The sequence below is a fragment of the Acipenser ruthenus genome, chromosome 2 (genome assembly GCF_902713425.1).
Source record: "Acipenser ruthenus chromosome 2, fAciRut3.2 maternal haplotype, whole genome shotgun sequence".
Classification (NCBI taxonomy): domain Eukaryota; kingdom Metazoa; phylum Chordata; class Actinopteri; order Acipenseriformes; family Acipenseridae; genus Acipenser; species Acipenser ruthenus.
Window position 1 is genome coordinate 108,987,868 of NC_081190.1, and position 19,848 is coordinate 109,007,715.

At 40.7% G+C, this 19,848-nt stretch overlaps 1 protein-coding gene across 3 annotated transcripts in view; it reads right to left on the minus strand.

Moving 5' to 3' along the window:
* The window catches only part of LOC117409421 (peroxisome proliferator-activated receptor gamma coactivator 1-alpha-like), a 275,767-nt gene extending 256,163 nt beyond the window's left edge, over positions 1 to 19,604 (minus strand). For 2 of the 3 annotated variants that reach the window (XM_059006127.1, XM_059006120.1), the window contains exon 1: positions 19,383 to 19,600. In XM_059006127.1, coding sequence (XP_058862110.1) covers positions 19,383 to 19,460 — 78 coding nt within the window. In that variant the 5' untranslated portion in view covers positions 19,461 to 19,600. Of the gene's footprint in view, positions 1 to 19,382 lie in introns of all 3 variants that reach the window. The other variant, XR_009309704.1, reaches the window with a different exon arrangement.
* Between the last annotated feature and the right edge of the window lie 244 nt (positions 19,605 to 19,848).

A 19,848-nucleotide genomic window follows, 5' to 3' on the forward strand; every position in this document is an offset into this window, starting at 1 on the left:
ACAACGTAGCCCTGGGCAGCTTAAAGGCAAGCCCGCAGGCGCCTGTCCAGACCACAGGGGTCGCTGGTGCGTGGTGAGCCAAGGACACCCTGGCTGACCTAACTCTCCCTCCCCCTGGGTGGAGCTCGGCCTATTGAGCACTGCCCCCTGGAAGCTACCGTCCTCGGTCAGCAAAGGAATAGCCTGGACTTGAACTTGCGACGTCCAGACTATAGGGCACATCCTGCACTCCACGTGGAGCGCCTTTACTGGATGCGCCACTTGGGAGCCCCCTCAGGTAGCCTACTCTGAGTGGTATGTCACACATCAATCAATCAATCAATCAATCTTTATTTTATATAGTGCCTTTCATAGTGGACCACCATCACAAAGCGCTTTACAAGATAGTGAGGAACAATGCATAATACATTAAATACAGGGCATAGTACATTAAATACAAACAGTAAAAAAAAAAAACTTTTTTAAATGCAAATACATTAAATACTGGTATAATACATTAAATACATGTGGATGCGTGTCATGCAGAATCATATGAATACAATGGAGTGAAAACCCTGAAATAGCAATTTAGACAACAGCTAATAACAGATATCAGGCTTAAAGAGCATTGAAAGCAAGAGAGAACAAGTGGGTCTTGAGAGTTGATTTGAAGTGAGCGACTGTGGGAATTACACGCATTAAAGCTGGGAGAGAGTTTCATAGAGTCGGGGCCATGAAGCTAAAAGAGCGCTCTCCAAGTGTGGTGCACTTTTGCTTGGGTATAACAAGCAAGCCAGAGTCAGTGGACCTCAGCTTGCATGCAGGGACATAGCAGGTCAGCAGGTTGGGGAGATACTCTGGACCTGTGTGATGAAGGGCCTTGTAGGCAACCAGGAGAATTTTGAAAGTAATCCTGAACTTTACAGGTAGCCAGTGCAGCTGGGCAAGACACAGGGTAATGTGATCATGTTTTTTACATCTGGTAAGGATCCTAGCAGCGGCATTTTGAACCAGTTGCAATTGGTTTATGCCGCATGACGGAAGACCACCATAGAGAGAGTTGCAGTAGTTGAGTCCAGAGGAGATGAATGCATGACAGAGTATCTCTGCATCCAGGAGGAAAAGGTAGGGGCGAACCTTTGAGATGTTTCGGAGGTGGTAAAAGGAGGATTTGACTGCAGAGGAGATTTGGTCATCAAAGGAGAGGTTACCATCCAGAAGTACACCAAGGCTTCGTACAGTGGGGGAAGGCAGCAGCAGACAGTTTCCGAGGTTCAAGGCAGCAATATTGAGATTCTTAAGTTGAGTTTTCGATCCTACTAGAAGATGTTCAGATTTATTGGTGTTGAGCTGAAGAAAATTGGCAGACATCCAGGCCTCGATGTCTTGGATGCAAGCTGAGAGCCAGGCCATTGCAGAGGGACATCCAGGGTCTAATTTAGGTAGAGCTGGGTGTCATCTGCATAGGAGTGAAACATGAAGCTATGTTGGCAGATGAGTTAACCCAAAGGAAGCACATAGATGTTGAAGAGAAGAGGCCCAAGAACAGACCCTTGAGGGACAGCGCAGGTGACTGGGTTTGCGTAACCACTGCTTCCATCATAGAAGACAGACTGCATGCATCCAGATAGGTAAGAGGACAGCCGGGAGAGACAGGTTTCAGAGATCCCAGCATTCTGAAGGCAGTCAAGAAGAATGCTATGATCTATGGTATTAAAAGCAGTAGTTAGGTCAAGGAGGACAAGGACAGAGGGAGCAGTAACATCAGCATTAAGGAGAAGTTCATTTAAAATCAGGAGCAGAGCAGTTTTGGAACTATGATGTCCTTTCAAGAGTTTTGGAGAGAAAAGGAAGATTGGATATGGGACGGAATTTAGATAAGACAGCCGGATCAAGGGAGGGCTTTTTGAGCACTGGTGTTACCCAGGCAGTCTTGAGGGCAGCAGGAACCAAGCCTGAATCCAAGGATAGGTTGAGAGTGTGCATAATGGAAGAAGCAAGATCAGAAGTACAGAGACGGATGAGATTGTTGGCCAGGGGTCCAAGGGGCACATGGCAGTAATTGATTTCAACAGTAGGCTGAAGACATCAGTAATGGAGGAGAGGAGAGAAGAAAGAGAGAGCAGGAGGGTCAATCGGAGGGGAGTCAAGGTGGTCAAGTACTATACTGGGTTTGTGGCAGGTGAGCATAAAATAAATGGTGTTGATTTTGTTCCAAAAGAAAGAGGAGAAATCATGGCAGGTAAGAGAGGAGGATGGGGGATGGATTTATTAGTGGCTGGATGCAGGATTTGATCAATGGTTTTGAAGAGAATATTTGGGTTACCGTGTTCCATAGATATGATTTCTGAGAAGTACATCAGATGGAATGGTTTGTAAGTAAACATGAAGTCAGATGGAAATGTAAAAAAGATCAGCATCACTGATATGACTAGAGGTTAAAAACAATGTGCCAGTGAAAAGGTTCATTTGTACTGGTTACTACCTGTAACAGAACCTATGTTGAGAGAATCATAGACTACCTTTGCATACCAAACATAGACAATAACTCAAAGTCTACTGTCTTTATACAGAGAAAAACTTATCTTAAAAATCCAACCATAATACATCAGAAATCAATGTCACAGTCACCAACACATTCACTTATATCCACGTAAATATGAAGTCACTGTCTCAAATGGTTTCCGTGGTGGCAGCAGCTTTGTAAAACAACTGTTATTAACGAGGTCATTTTTCTTGTACTGCACCTACGATCGAACTTGACCGACAGAATCACAGTATGTGTACAAAGTATATCGCCTATATCTCAAAGCCTTTATCATCCATAAAATAAAAAAGTCACATGGCCCAAATATGGCCGCCATCTTAGGTCACAGATCAGTGTCAAATTCATACAAGCTGTCTTCGACATGTAGCTACTCAAATTTAAAAAAATACTATCAAAGTATTGGTTTAAATAGAAAACATGTATGTCTATATGTAATGTAACTCCAAGAAATAACTCAGTAATAACCCTTCCTCACTCCCCTGCCCTATCAATACCAAGACAATGCTTCTCAGCAAAATAGTAGGTGAGGTGAATCTGAAAACATCCAGATAGGACATTCAATCTATAATGGAAATGGGAAAGCTGTTTTGATGCACTATATATAAACATTTAACAGAATTACTGAAAGAAAAAAGAAAAAAAAACTTGTTCAGTTGGCTCCACAATGACTAAACTAACATTACAAACTGAATTGAAAGCACTGAGAATGAAACTCATATGATGTAAACTGCCATTGTTATTAAACATAAAAGTGTCATGAAGTTGCTGGTAAGCATTATGGCACAGCTGGATCACTGCAGCACAGTGTTCACTTGCTATTGCCTTATCATTTTAACAACCAACCAGTTAAGAGCACTTCCACAGTGCCTTTTTATGATTATTTCTCATCTTTTCAAACCTAAAGCATACTTATAAAGTTCAGTCTAAGAATGTTTTTTCATCTTCTCAAGTGGAATATGACTTATGAAGGAAGCACCATGTTTTATAATTTCCTGCATCTGATTCCTGCCTAGACCCTCATAAAACCATTTTTGACAAAGTTGACTGACCACATAGTATTAACAACCATAATTCAACCCCATCAATCTCTGCTGCCTCCTGCACTTACTGCACTTAGTATGTTGATGATGGTACACTATTCACCACGGTTTTAATGAGAAAACTAACTATTCCTGATAAGTTTTAAACATAAATGGGATAAGATGTAATTTATTAAATACATAAACAAATAAATAGAGATAGATAGATAGTAGGGTTACTAGTAAGTTAGTCAATTGTATAATAGATCATGTTTATTTTCCATTTTTACAGATCTGAGCATTTCCTACTGTTTTCCAGCTTTTTCAAAATGATATTGAAAAATACATATAATGTACTCAGATTGATGAACTGTTTGAACTTGGATCAATAGGTGCTCATTCACAGACCTGCAATCTTGGCACTTGCTGGTCACAGATATAACATTACCACACGCTGCCTGCAACCAATTAGTTTCTTGTGCCAACAGGGCTCTTTTTGATAAATAGGCTATCTGACACACTACCTGTGTAGCTCACCGGGGCTTCCCAGAAATAATTGAATCAAGTGACTATTGCATAACTTCCAAATATAAAACCAGTTAGCACTTTCCAATTAACGTTCTGTGATTTATGCTTTCTGGATGAAATGAATAAAAAACGAAAATAATTGTTTCTGGCTCATGTTCTGAGAACTTCACATCTTTTGCAAGACCATAAGAGCCCATGTCCCTACATTAACTGGACCATCATCTAAAATTGTTACTGTTAATTACTGTTAATGTGACAAAAAAAAAACATTATGCTGTTCTGATACATTTCCCTAAAGCAACATTAAAACTGCAATATCATCTTTTCAGCTATAAAATTATGTCAGCGTAATATGAACCTGTTCTGTCAATCGATTCTTTCTCATGCATTCCGGTACTTTGCTTTAGTCAGGTGAAAAATGTAGAAATGAAAACAAGTCACTGTGGCCTTTAGAAAATACAGTCATCATATCCACTGAAATTTGTCACCAACCGTCATAATGTAGTATTATACAGTAGCGTAGGCCAATAAATATACCCAGTTTAACAAATATTACCCAGTTTATTCCAGATTTTATATTCATACTATTCATCGATCTAAACAATGTGTGGTGATACATTTTGCTGTGATAAATCACATTATACAGCACTGTGGTTTAGTGGATGGCCTACTATAACAGACCTGTGTCTTTGACACTTGTGTTTTTTGTTTTTGTTTAATTTAGTGTGCCCAATTATTTTACCACCAATTTTTTTCACAATTTGCAATGTAATCATCTTCCCCCTACCATAGCAATTCCCCACACAGCTCAGGAGACCTGAAGGTTCAGTGGACGTCCTCCGATCCCACAACCGAGCCAGCTTCCTCTTTTACACCCAGGAATTCGAGGGCGATAGTTGTTTAAAAGGTGTGTAAAAGATCTCTGTTTCATGGTACCAAGCTGATCCAGCTCGTGGCGCCTCATGTTTATTCTATAGTTTAAAAAGAGGTAGGCATTAGCAACCTGGGCTCTTCCAGTCCAATCTGCTAGAAGACTTTGTTCCAAACAGGTAATTAATTATTGATCTTCAGTAAAGTTTTTCAGTTACTTCCTCTTCATGTTGGATTTCTACCAGTAGAGTGTGTGGCTAGGTAATTTTTTTCATTTTGTATTTGTTTAACTACTGCGGTTTACTGTGGAACAGCATACAATGGGTCTTGTTTGTGGTTGGTTTAAAATCCTTACATGTGGTTTAATATTACATACTGCATTTCTTACACTGTTTACATCAACATGTGCACCGTACTGTATGTGTAAAGCATGTTAATAGAGAACTAACAAATTGTGCTCAGGCAGGAAGGAATTCCCTAGAGAAGATCAGTAGAAGCACACATACATACTCTTCAGAGACCTAAAAAGACATCCCTGTTTATGTGTTTATAGTGTAAATATAACCCCACTCAAGAACAGTAGCAACATCGGCAAGAGAAGAGCTTCAAAGTCTGTGATAGGCACTATGAAGTGTTTTGTATCATAATTTGCAATTACCAGTAGGCAATAAATAAATGTGCTTATCAGACACTTTATATGTAAATGCACTGGGAAGGTGGAGTGGCATAGGGTCTGTATTTGGAGGCTGTAAGGAAAATTAAAACTTCATCCCCAATGAATACCCGATACTGTCAACGCCTGACTCTTGATGCTAAATTGTTTTTTTGAAGGCGTAAAGGAAACAAGTAATTTGCAAAAAAAAAAACACTAGTATATGCATGTGGCCAGCATAATTATTAATCCACAGTTTAACAGCAGATAAATACAAAATGATTTATCAAGAGAGATGCTTTAGGACAAGAAAATATATTGTGTCCCTATTCACTGGATAGAGCATAGGCCTCTTTAAAAGCAGTAGCCCTGATCGAACCCAAGCTGTTCACATTTGATAACATCTTCCCTGAGTGTTCACTGGAAGTTCATTTTTTTACACCAAAAACAAAGTTGCTAGGCTGAAAAATGCAAATAAGCTGAAGTACTGAAAAAGGATGACCAAGCAGGAAGAATATATTTCTCCTTTTCACAGTAAGTAAAATGACTTTTTCAGAGAGAATTTAAACTTTTAGCATATAACCATAAATTTGGGACATCTGGATATATTTTTGATGAAAAACTTCATTTCACCTCAATTAGCACTAAACCTTGGGCAATATACAGTAAAAGTCTACCTGCTCATAACGCACCAGGACTTTCTTTGTAAATCATGAGCATTTGTTACATTACGAGAAAGGGCTTTAAAAAAATATTAAGACAAAGAACATTTATAATGGTACCATCTGAGTGCACTTTTGAAATTAACACATGCAAAATCAAACATGTATTTTTCCTTTAAAGCACGTACCACACTAGGCAGTTTTGTGGCACATGTACTACCTTGATAACACAATTTTTGTTCCTGGGTAGTAAGTGTTATTTCTAATTGCTTATGCCTCAAAAATATAGAAAATTATTCCCCACAAACTTTGCTTTTGTGAACAGGACAGTGATATTTTGAAATTTACCAATGAGAAAACGGGCGAATTTGTGTCTTTTCGTTCACATAAAGTCAGAAAAAAACAACATATGAATCCAAATTAACATGTATTTATACTAAAGTAATACAAAAATGACTACAAAAGATTTAGAAGTGAGTAGTTTTTCGAGATTTACGATTATACTGTAAATCACTTTCACGAATCAGCCCCCAAATGTAGTCTCCCATCATGTTCTCGTTATACTGTCCTTGGTAGCGGCGTTCAAAGTCCAGTATATCTTGGTGGAAGCACTCGCCTTGCTCCTCCGAGTACGTTCCCATGTTCTCCTTGAATTTCTCAAGATGAGCAACAAGGATATGGACTTTGAGGGACATCCTACAGCCCATTGTGCCGTAGTTCTTCACCAGAGTCTCAACCAGCTCCACATAGTTTTCGGCATTGTGATTGCCCAGGAAGCCCCGAACCACTGCAACAAAGCTGTTCCAAGCTGCTTTCTCCTTACTAGTGAGCTTCTTGAGGAATTCACTGCACTCCAGGATCTTCTTTATCTGTGGCCCGACGAAGACACCGGCTTTGACCTTTGCCTCAGACAGCTTAGGGAAGAAGTCTTGAAGGTACTTGAAGGCTACCGACTCCTTATCTAGAGCTCTGACAAATTGTTTCATAAGGCCCAATTTGATGTGCAGTGGTGGCATCAGCAACTTCCGGGGGTCCACCAGTGGCTCCCACTTGACGTCGTTCCTCCCCACAGAGAACTCGGTCCGCTGTGGCCAGTCCCGCCTGTGGTAGTGCGCATTGGTGTCCCTGCTGTCCCAAAGGCAAAGATAGCAGGGAAACTTGGTAAAACCGCCTTGGAGACCCATCAGGAATGCCACCATTTTGAAGTCTCCTATGACCTCCAAGCCGTACTCATCATACTTCAAGGCGTCCAGCAAGGTCTTGATTCTGTTGTAATCCTCTTTGAGGTGCACCGAGTGAGCCAGGGGAAGAGATGGGTACTTGTTACCATTATGAAGCAGCACGGCTTTGAGGCTCCTGGATGAGCTGTCAATGAAGAGGCGCCACTCATTCTGGTTACAGGCGATTCCGATTGCCTCGAACAGACTGGTCACATTGTGGCAGAAGCAGAGCCCATTTTGACGGGTGAAGAAGCTGGAAAAAGGTTGGTGACGCTTCCTCTGATCTGCGACTTGCACACTTTCATCCAACAAGTTCCACTGCTTGAGCCTAGACATCAAAAGCTCGGCATTGGACTTGGTGAGACCAAGATCTCTAATCAAGTCGTTGAGGTCTTTTTGGTTGGGGTAGTATGGGTTTCTCTCCTCAGCTCCACCTCTGAAATTGTCATCTGGATCTACAACGTCTTCCTCGCTCTCTGACTTACTGCTCTCTTCTAAAGACGGCCGCTCTCTTTCCGGAGGAGTGGGTACGGGGAGCTCATGGCAGTGGACAGTGAAATTGCCCCCACCCCTTCAATGCCTCCTTTCCTATCATTAACCAACCAGCTGCTTCCCCTATTGACAGGCATGTTTTGCAGCCAGTAACATTGTTTGAGTCTGAAGACACTGCTGAGGTGAAATGACATAGGAAGTGAAACAGTAACAGACTTCCTAAGAGGGCAGGGAGACACAAATAAATCAAACACAACCAAAGTGGAATTATTTTGTTAGGTACTACAATTCATAATTGTTCATAATCATTTAGATAGTCAACAAACTAAGACTAAACACTGAGTAGCTGACAAGTCATTATCTCCGGCTGAATTTCTAACACCTTGGAAATCAAATACTAAATGGCATTCATATCAATCAATCACACCTTCGCAGTCTTGTTACACTTCAAAGCCCTGTGTATTTGTAGTATGCTCTATGCTCTGTGTATCTTTTGTCATTTTAGTGATAATTTGACAATTAGAATTGCAGGCCTCAACAAGCACAACAATGTGGATGCTTCAACATTTAAATGCTGAAACCTAAAGCTAAATTAAGTTTAATTTTGTTTTTAATTATGATATTCCCTCCACCATTATATATTAGTATTCTTGAATAAACAAAATTGTTCATAAAACCATCTAAAATATGACAATACTCAATGTGTGTGTGTGTGTGTGTTTGTGTGTGTGTGTGTGTGACTGTGTTTGTGCATCTCAATAGTACAACAGAACCTACCTGTACAGTTCAATAAAATCAGAAATATATCTGGTATTTCAACAGTCAAGCATTTGTTTTTAAGATATGTTTTCCAGTGAATATATGAGAACGACAGCCTTTAAGACTTTAAACATTGTATAACTACAGGAAGTGCTGTTGGAAAAAAAAAGAGAGAACTGGTTGAAACTGGATTGCTTCTGGGAACCTGAGGACAGCTTTTTGCTGTGCTTTTGAAGATGCTATTGTATGTACATACTCAATAAAGTCCCTATGACAGGGTAGATGGAAATCTTGCACTGAAAAGTTCACCTCCCACCACCAGGGGCAACCTGTCCATCCAGCAGGCTCTGGCAACTACGGGGTTAACATTCCGTAGGAGTCGGCCTGCTAGGAGGCTGGCAGAGGGGAACGAGGTACACCTGGTAGTTCAAAGTGTTATCATTAGAGGGTACATTACTCCCAGACCCAAAACCTTGTCTGGAACACTGGGAGGAGCCAAGGTGTACAAAATCGGTAGCCTCTCCACCGTCAGGACAGTGTTCCTGTTACCGGGAAAGAGAAGCCGCAGTAAACCCATCTGTTTTATCTCCTGCAGAGTAACAAGGTAAAGAATGCTTCAGAAGATCGCAGAGCAATACCTACGTTGAAGCAGGGATACCTCACCTGACTGAATACGCTTTCCTAGACGAGTGGGCTTTGCTCCCGGGACGGGTGGAAATATTGTAAACCCATTTATTGTGTGAACAGTTTTTGTCTGGTTTGTGTAAATAAACATTAATGCACCATTTCAACTAAAAACCTAAACTCTCTCTGTGTGTCATTATCGAGGCCTTCCACAGGCCATTTCCAGAACTCACCAGACATATCACGGCTATAAATTGTTTTTTTTCTTTCTTTCAAGTAATTAAAATAAAACAGTATTATGCATGTCGTGAAAACACAGCATGCTTTAAAATCCCTGGGTCTTTAATGAGAAGGATAAATGCCATGCTCCTATATTTATTTATTTATTTTATATTTTAATAACCAAGAAATGTTGGATACAGGGTAGAAATCATGTGAATGGCAGATGATGGACAGATGCAGAGAGGCTGGTGTTAATTTGATGCAAATATTTAACAATGGGCAACAGACTTAAATTAGTAAAAGCAATATAATGAGATTTTCAGCTCCTCATGTTGCACTGCTAAGGCATTCATATGAAACACTATAGGAAGGCCTAAATACAATAAATCATGATACGACAAGCACTGACACAGTATTTTATTATATACATTATTTTATGTATAGCTCACATTGTATCGTATTTACTGTACAGCAAGGCTGTCAAACATACGGTCTGCGGGACTGATCCGGCCCCCAGTGTGATGTCATTTTTTTATTCAATAGGATCACAAATCACAAAAATATATATATATATATATATATATATATATATATATATATATATATATATATATATATATATATATATAAATAGATACGGATCCGTTTTTTTTATTTAACACTCCCCAAAAGATAGACAAAGAATATTAGTCATTGCTACTGCTGCTTCCTGATATCTGGGCCTCTGCTTGAACCAGCACATCAACATCTGGAGCAAATGACGCGGCTGAGGATATTTTGAGAATTGAGGTAAGCTGAGAATAACATTTTGATTTGTTGATATTCATGACGGAGAAAGCTTGCTGCTTCTCAGGATACACTATCTCAGCAGCTTTTAGCAACATTTCGTCTTTTTTTTGAAGAAACAGCTATTTAGTGAGTAGTCACATAGCTTGCATCACTTCTGTTACAAGCATTAATAAACATCGATTGCTGCTTTTTCAACGACTGCTAATTCAGGTATTTACCTTCACGTAACTTTCCTGTCTATTTATCATATTTATTGCCATGGTTTGCTTTATAGTGTCTTTTAATGTTGTATTATTTTACAACAACCACATGTTGCTTACAAATTAAGCACGTTGCTTTCCATTCATGTCCACAAAGAAATACGAAATTCCCCATTTCTCTTGAAACACACGGCACTCTTGTTCCACTTTCTCTTCACGGATAAAGACATGTTGACACTTGTCACTACAGAACTTACAAATCAGAACTAAAAACCTTTTTTTCTGGTATCACTGGTGTCGTCTACTCGAACCAGCTGACGCACTGCCGTCTCACCCACATGGTCGGCGATTGACAGCAATCTCAGCAACTTGACCATTTGTGAAGGAACTCGCTCAGAGGCATGTTTGCACACGTGTTCTAAGAGGTGACTGTGAGTGAAATAATCAAAATATGTGTTATTTAGTAGGGATGTGCTTTTGGTACATTTTTATGAACATTTAAATGCCATGTGCAGTGTCAGCGTTTAAACGTTTAAACCATATCTACACACACACACACACACTCTTTATATTACACTGATGTATACCGACAACCCTGGTTAGCATTTTCTTTGTGGTATTTGATAGTAGGGGTTCGATTTTCAGCATTACAGTTTCCGAGTACTCGAATCCAACGCGTCTCCTCTACATACTAGTGTACATAAACCTCCCAATCATTGCCACAAGTGCTATTTTCAAATGCCAATCTAACACACTATCAAGTAATATATATTAAGTAATGAATATAATGTTTTCCTTCTTGTGCAGTTCATTGTATATGGTCAAGTATTACTAAATAACATAACATATCCAAATTCATGTATTCACACAAGCTTTACATTAAATTGTTAAAAAGAGATGCTTGGCCTACTTGTTTGAAGTGTGTCTCGGAGGTCCTTTTCTTTAGTGCAGTAGTTCCAATATACAAACAGAAATTGTACTAAACATAAACGGCTGTTCGGTCCAAAATCACACAGAATAATTTCAAGTGAAAAAAGCCACCTGCCTATGCAAGATTGGGGAATGGGATCCACGAGTCTGTGGTAATTGCAACTTTTTCTCCCTTTGAAAGCAGCACAATTTTCTTTAAGTTTTTCCAGCCTCACTGTTATTGTTTTACGGGTCAGCACAGTATTGGGATAATCTTACATCGATTTCAAAACTGCTGCATTCAGGATTCACATACACTGTCCTCATAGGGGATAACGTGATCAAGCCCTGTTCGGACCACTCTATGGATGTTTGCTTTTTACTACCATCAGTAGCTCCATCCACAGTCATTTCTGAATGTTTTCATTTCAAACGGTGAAGCATTGAACTTGTGTTTTTTGTGGTATGCCAATTTTGTTTGGCATAATTATTTACATACCACTATTTTCTTGTCCGGTTCCTCAATACACTTGCTTTGCCTTGTTCCTTTGTTTAGAGATGCCATTTTATTTAAAAATATAAAACATGAGAAAAAACGCTGTCATTAACTTTAACACGTGGACTGGATACCATACCACGCCTACTACAGCATGAACGCAGAGTGCACCACCCGAGGATAACACCCGCCCCAGTGTCAATCTTTGTTGCACCAATTAGAAAAACTACTTAGAGGCAATTGCCAAACCCTTTCCTTTTCATAATATCCGCCTTACTCGGATAAGCGACGGACGCTATGCACCATGGCAGAAAATTAAAAAAAAATACTTGAGGGGGGGTCCTCCTGGGGTCCTGGGGTCCTCCTGAAGCTCTCTTTTAAAAATGTCATGGGTCTGAGGGTCCTTAAGTTGAATATCCTGAAATATAATGCTGGTGAATCTATTGCTGGTGACTCACCCTGCTGCTGTGGATCTGGCTCTGGTTGGGGATCCACTTGCAGCAAACATTTCTCTAGTCTGACATTTTTTAATGGCTTTTCACTCATACTTTTAATTGTCAAGACGCAATTCTCAATTGCTGCAACAGCTTGGGGAAGAATGTGACTATTATTTTGGGGTGTAAGGCTAAGCTTTGACACCTCTGAGAAGAGATCATGTAAAAAATGACAAACCCTACAAAAGCAAGTTTCTCCATTTCCTGTACAACGTGCTTTGCCCTTCCCTTAATGTCTGTGTTTGTGGAAGTGGAAGCAAGGTGCTCCATGTGGGGATGCACAGCAGTATACTGTCCCTGACCAGAAGCAACATTCTCATCATTTGATTGCAAAAAAACAGATGATGCACAATAAATGTGAGGCAGCCAGCACTGTCTTTACAGCCAAAGATGTCCTAATTGTACAGCCTCAATTAGGGCACCAATTGCTTTCACTTTTTGGACTGAAATTGTATGTTTTCCACAACAACTGCAGAAGGTCATATACTTTCTCAATCATTGAAACTGATCTTTCAATACATAACATTGCTAATTCAAGCCTATGGGGTAAGCAATGAAATTATATAATATACTGCACCCCCTGTAGCGCCCATCATGACAGTGAACTAGTTCAGCTAAGCCTACTAAACGATTCACTACCACACCTGCAGAAACATACCTACAGTACACCATTACATTATCTCTCCCAGCTACATCTGTTCCACAGTCAGTCAGAATGGAAATGTAATTTGCACTGTGAACCCCTTCCTGTAAATCACCTCTTATTTCATCAGCAATGAGAGCAATGAACTCTGTATCATTGTTATATGTTTTAGATACTGCCAAACCATTCTTCCTCATTAGCACCATATTAGAGTGAAATTTAGTGAATGGCAGTTCACTAAATTTCACTGCAATCATACAAGCTGCATTGAATTTCATATTTTAATTCCCTGTATGTTTTTTTCTGCATTAATTTCAGAAAAACATGAGCCATTGCTCTGGTTATCGGTGTCTGGGTTGGCGTGCACTTTGCAATAGCAGTCCCTAGCATGTTTATGCTTTCTGCTTTTCTTGTGCTTCTGCTTTTCTGTCTCTTTCTTAAAATTGCCAGTTCCAGAAATAAAATCAGGTTTTCCCTGCAACCGCTGGCCCTGCTTTAATGCAAAACTCGCAATACATTTTCTATTTTTCATTATTGTAATGTAACAAAGGAAATTCACAAAGCCACAAACTCTTCAAAAGCCGTGCTTGCTTTTTTGACTCTGGAGGTACATCATCTGAATCGGAAAGCTGCTGCGCAAACAGCGGGTTACATGGTACGGGAATACACACACAAAAGGTAAACACGCAATGGCGGAACACAGCTGGAAGGGAACAACACACAGCACACAAACACAAACACAAACAGACAGAAGGAAATACAGTACATAAACACAAATGCACGGATCGCTACATTGTCCCCACTAGTCTCTTTTTGTCCCCAAAAAATCGGCAAGGCCCAAGAGTCCGGCTCCACAGTTGGAGTGACCGGCAAAGGTTTTCCCTGTTGCTGCTGTCGGTCCACAACAGCGGCAGTGGTATACAGTCAGGGCGCAGCTGGCGAGCGATGCAGTGCGATTCCATGTTTCCAAAACACCCCTGCAGTACAGTACAAGGGCCCACCCAAGGAGCATCTAGTTTGGGAGACCGTCCCTTCCTTCAGCGGGGGCTGTACACCCACACCAACTCCCCAGGCTGACAGTGGCGTCCTTTCTCCCGCAGGTCGTAGTTCTGCCGCTGTCAGATCCCGGTGGCCTGAAGCTATTTCCTGGCAAAGGCATGAGTGCTGTCTAGGTGGTCCTGCAAGTGCTGGGCGTACTCCATTCCCAGCGGCTCCTTTTAGCCCAGCAGTTGTTCATACAGGATCTCAGCTGACATCCGCAGCTCCTGTCCCATCATTAACATGGCAGGGGTGCAGCGAGTGGACTCCTGCACGGCAGTGCGGCAAGCCAACAGGATTAACGGCAAGTGAAGGTCCCAGTCCCGCTGGTGCTCATGGGTGCCGAAAAAAGGGCCCCTAACGGCAAGGGCCACCCTTTCCATTTGCTCCCTGACCTGGTACTGCTGCACGGGTGCGTGTGACTGTTTGCTGGGGCTTTTCTTGGTGGTGCAGTCGTCGCACCACCGGCAGTGGGTCTCCATGTCGCGGCGGCAGCAACCCCCATGCGTCTTGGAGATGCCGAAGTACCCTACCCCTGGCGCACTGTGGTTGGCCTGGAGTATGGTGTGCCTGAGCGAGGTAGGCATCCACTAGTTGCAGGCGGGGCTCACCGGTGGACGGAACTTGCCATCTGCGGTGCGGGACGCCTTCTTGGAGTTCCAAGGCAGCCCACTGTGACCACAATGCTTTCGCAGTCTGCGATGGGGGGCTACTTCAGCCCAGTCGGGTCGTCGGTCCTCCTCTTTCCATCGTATGAGCAGGCTGAGCTCTGGATCCTGCCTCTGCTGCTCCTGCCACTCAGTGGGAGACCTCTCTCACTGTCACCAGGGTGACGGTGGATCCAGTATCTATCACCACGGTGCATGGCACACCCTCCACCCTCCAGTTCAGATAAAGATGCGCTCCTCCTTGACGCTCAGGTGTTTCATTCTTGATCCCGCTTATGACGCCAGTGTAATGTTTCGCCAGAGGCAGAAAATGGAGAAGACATGCTTGTTTCAGTTCCAATTCTTTTATTATTCTGGACACTATTTCCATCACCCACTCAGAGACCATTGCTCTGACTGCTTCACTGCTTTCCTGGAACAACCACCAATTTGGCATCACTGCGCCTTCTTATAGCTTCAGCACCGCCCCTTATGCAGGACAGGGTACCAGAGCTGACACACATCCCACTGGCCCTCAGCCACACACCACAACCAATGGGTACAGACGAACAACAACCAATCAAGACAGACAGATAACAACCAATGGGAAGAGACCAGGGAACGCAACCAAGCAGCGGGTCACATGGTGTGGGAATACACACACAAAAGGTATACAAACAACGAGGAGGACACAACACACAGCACACAAACACAAACAGACAGCAGGAAATACAGTACATAAACACAAATGCACAGACCACTACAGTATTCTCCTAATGGAATTTAAAACAGAAACAGAAGAATCTTTGTTAGAATAACCTTGAATAGCCAAATTCCCCGTCTTAAGAACTGCTAATAGGAGAATAGATTTGACAATCGCATAAATTCTCGAATGTCCCTCTTTTGAGAAGAGAGCCCACGGAGTCGATACCTACCGTAGATGCAGACTCTGTGGTACTACTACTAGTGCTAGATGCAGCAGACAAACAAGAGAAAAAATCCAATATTTTTCTTTTCGACATGACTCGAAACTAAGGCTTCATGCTATACCAGTAAAGTCTACAATGGTTTACTGGAGGCTGCACAGTTCACAAACAAACCTTTATCAGCTTGATATGGTAACCTTTTCAATTCTCTATTGCTTTTTTGTTTAATTATCCACCCTTTTGTTCTCAAGACCCTTATTATTAAACTTACTTTTAAGTTTTCTGGGCACGTTTGAATGGCATGTGTGCAACGCACAACCGTTTCCAAGTTCAGACACTATACAATTTTTGTTCAGTACACTATTTAATACAGCACTTCAGTTCAGTATTTTTTGTACCTGTGTCTCAGGTCTGCTCCACATTCCTCATACTGACGTTTAGTCTTTCATATTCAATCAGACCGGCCTTCTCATACTAGCTTAAAAGGTGTGCCCGGGCATTATAGCTAAGGCTACGACTTTGTCACAGAGGTCCTGGAAATTGTGGATTTGAATGAAGTCCGTGAAATCTTGGAAATGGATATAAAAACACATTTGATTAGGCACTTCCTTTATTTCCTTTAAAAAATGTTGTATGACATGCACTGAAACTAAAGAATCTGCAAGTATCTGTAAATTGTTTGGTTGCGCATGCACGCAGCATTTACGTGTGTAGCTATGTAAGTCAGCGAATGAGATAGCTGAGCAAGCATGTAAATGGGTGACAGCTAAAATACAGAAAAATTGTGAGTGAGCTGTTTTCTGTAAAGACAGAAGAACAAATGCATCAGAGAACAGAAGTTTACCAACTTGGAGGCTTTCTTTACAACATGCGGTTTCAGAATCGTGGAAAAACTCTAAAGCCTGGTTCATGCTTCTGTCGCAGATGAATGCGATATGTCAGGCACACACAGCTGTAAAATCTGTGCAGCTTCACAATTTGCTGTACGAAGGACGCATCGTGTCGTAGCTCTTCTGACTGTGCAAAGTGGTCACAGCTGTTCATTCTTTAAATAAAGATTGCATTTGCGAAATTGGATAAATTGGCATTTAAGTAGATGTGCTGAGTTTGTAACATTATCACTTGTCGCACAGGGTCGGAAGTATGTACTGTAAGTTGTGTACTCAATTTGTCAGTAGTCAAAAGCAATAGTCTTTACAGTATTAGTTTTGGTGTACTATTTAAAAACTCTTCTGTATGTTGATGTAGTTAAAACTACATTATTTTGTGACACTGTGTACAAGAACGGAAACAGTATTATGGGTTGTAAAGCATGTACTGACCCTTCACAATATCTTCGGCCCTGTATAATCCACTGCCTTGCACTGTGAATGCTTAGCTAACCAATTTTGCTGAGAACTGAATTAAAACAGCCACGAAGGATCCGGACATCTGTTTGAGAAGCCTGCTCATCGAGAACTGAAACGCACTAAAGCTGGTATGTTTGCAGGTTATGAGCAAGGTCAAGTGGCACTGTGAGTCAAATGAGCTTCTGGATGCTTTGCTTGGTGGTTCACAAGTGAAACAAGTGTTTTTGGGTGATCACAATTTAGCCCTCCATGGCAGCAGACCACATCACAAAATCACTATCCATTTCAACCTAATCAGCAAAGGAAATCTTGTTAGGAGTGGACAAGCCTGGCCAGTAAACTCCTCTTGCACTGGTAGCATAGAAGGCTGACCACCTCACTGTGTAATAACAACCTTCAACCACAGCCTCTTTTTTGAAGCTGCCTACAAGAGAATCAAAGCATAGCTCCACCTAGAGTTTTCATTGCAAACCTATGGTGGACTAGAGATACCGACCCCTACACCTATATTAAGTTATTTTGCTGTCATCTGCAATTTATCATAACCCCATCTTACAGTACATTTAATGTGAATTCATGCCAGTTAAATACACAAATGGCCTCCATTCTAAGCATTGACAGTGAAAAATTGACTTGTGAAGAGCTTTACAGTTATGACTGGATGAGCTCTCAGGAAGCAAAAATTCCCTGGATAGAATGAAAGTCAGAAGTGCAAAATCTATATATTATATCTCATCAGTCTGTTGACATGCTCTTAAGGATAATGACCTTCCACTGAAAAAACATCATAAATGAATCACAGACTGCAGAAAATGGTTTCTCTCAGTAGTTAAAATAGGAAGCATAATTATAAATAATCTGCCCACATTATTCACTGTGAAACACCACATCTATTAAACATGTTTTAAATGTGTGGGTTTTTTTAATATATTTTCAAAAACAAAATGGGCAGTTCAAGGTTTGTCTGGTTTGCTTCTTTGCTTGAAGGCATGCTTTGACATTCACTGATGTATAACATTGGTATACTGGAGTTCTAAGTATTTTTAGCAACTATTTTAACAAGAATGTCAAATTCAAAACTTTTACAAGATACTAAGCTGCAGGAAAAAACAACTTATTAACTGTGTTTGTATTATGAGGTTTTATAAAGTGCAAGCACTCTTAATGCAAATGTGTCCTTGACAAATAGTGGCTAATCATTATGGCTGAACACAGTTGTATACAGCTTAGCAATGTTTCAGAATGATACAGCCTGCCTTATCTTTCTTTGTATTCCTGTAACTGTGGGGTGCTTTCTTCTGTCTATCATGATTACGTATTATTAACATGTAGTGAAGCGTGTGGCTTATTGATCTCTTGCTAGCATGTGTAACATTACACTGGCAACAGCTAGTTAAGGGACTGCAGTTTCCTAGAAACGAGAGCTCCCAGCCACTGAATTTCCATTATATCAGAACCCATCACCTCCAATACTCGCACATCCCTACTGTGAATGTACAAAGTTGTTATAAAGCAAAACTGTAGCACAGCATTGCTCCCTTCCTAGTGGTGTTATCTGAAACAATAATCACTCTTTAAAACTGCACTGCACTACTACTATTGAAGACTTGCAACCGTAGCAGCATTATCATGACCAAACGACCTTAGGTAGTACAGTGATCCATTACGGTAGGCACATATTGTGAAAGGTTGTGATAACCTCTGGCAGGTGCAGATCATCATGTAGGATGTTGTGTGCTGTGTAGCGCACGGGATAGAGTTCGCTTGCATTGTTCTCTAATTGTACACCTGGTTTACTGTTCCACAAATCGTAGGTGTTCACATAAATACTCCCGAAGATGTTAAATATTTAATTACACAGCTATTTCGTTTAAGTGTTTGGGATTATTTTTTTTTTCCCGCAAACAATATACAATGTAATAGTAGTTAAAAAAAAACAAATTAACATTGTTGTTTTGTTTTGTTTTGTTACGAGTAATACACCATTAAAGTACACACAATAAAGTAAACTCAAAACATTAATAAAAAAAAAAGTTAATTTCCAGTAATAGTTTGGTTAATGATATAAAATCATATGATATAATATAATCATGAACCCGTCTGTCAGTTTGTGCAAACTGTACTCTCGGGGTTTGAGTTTAATTTGCACCTTACCTTGGGACTATATGGCTGCTACAGGCTGTTAAAATGAAAACGTGGATTATTGCATTTTATTAAACCCGAATCTAGCAACCTGCTCAGTCCTTCTCTGGAACACAACTAACAACACATATATCACTTAGTTGCTAGAGGCATACCAAGTACGCCGGTCCTTACCTGGTCGTATTGGTTTTCCCAGGTGTAGTTGAAAAAACAGGAGGAAAATACATCTTCAGACAGCGCATCGTCTGCCATCTTCAGCAATATAAGGAGAAAATGATACAGATTGTTTGTTAGCTTTTTTTTATTTTTGTTTGTTTCCCTCAACGAGTCGGTCTCCTGCTTCAAAGGCGCTGGGTGTTCGACTACCAAGCTCAGTGTTGCTGCTTAGTCACGTGGGTGCCTTCTGTCCAAAACTAGGGAAATGCAGTTACTGGAGCAATAATGTATTTTAAATAAATTAGAACTGCCTGAGTAATTGTATATATTACACTGTGTGTTCAATTGTAACGTTAATTTGCATATGTGTGCTATACTTAACGCTATATTTTTTTCAAAATATCTTTAGGTAAACAGTTTGTCATTTTAAAAATCAAATATATATTATACTTCTCTTACTGGTCATACAGTAGAATGGCAGTTT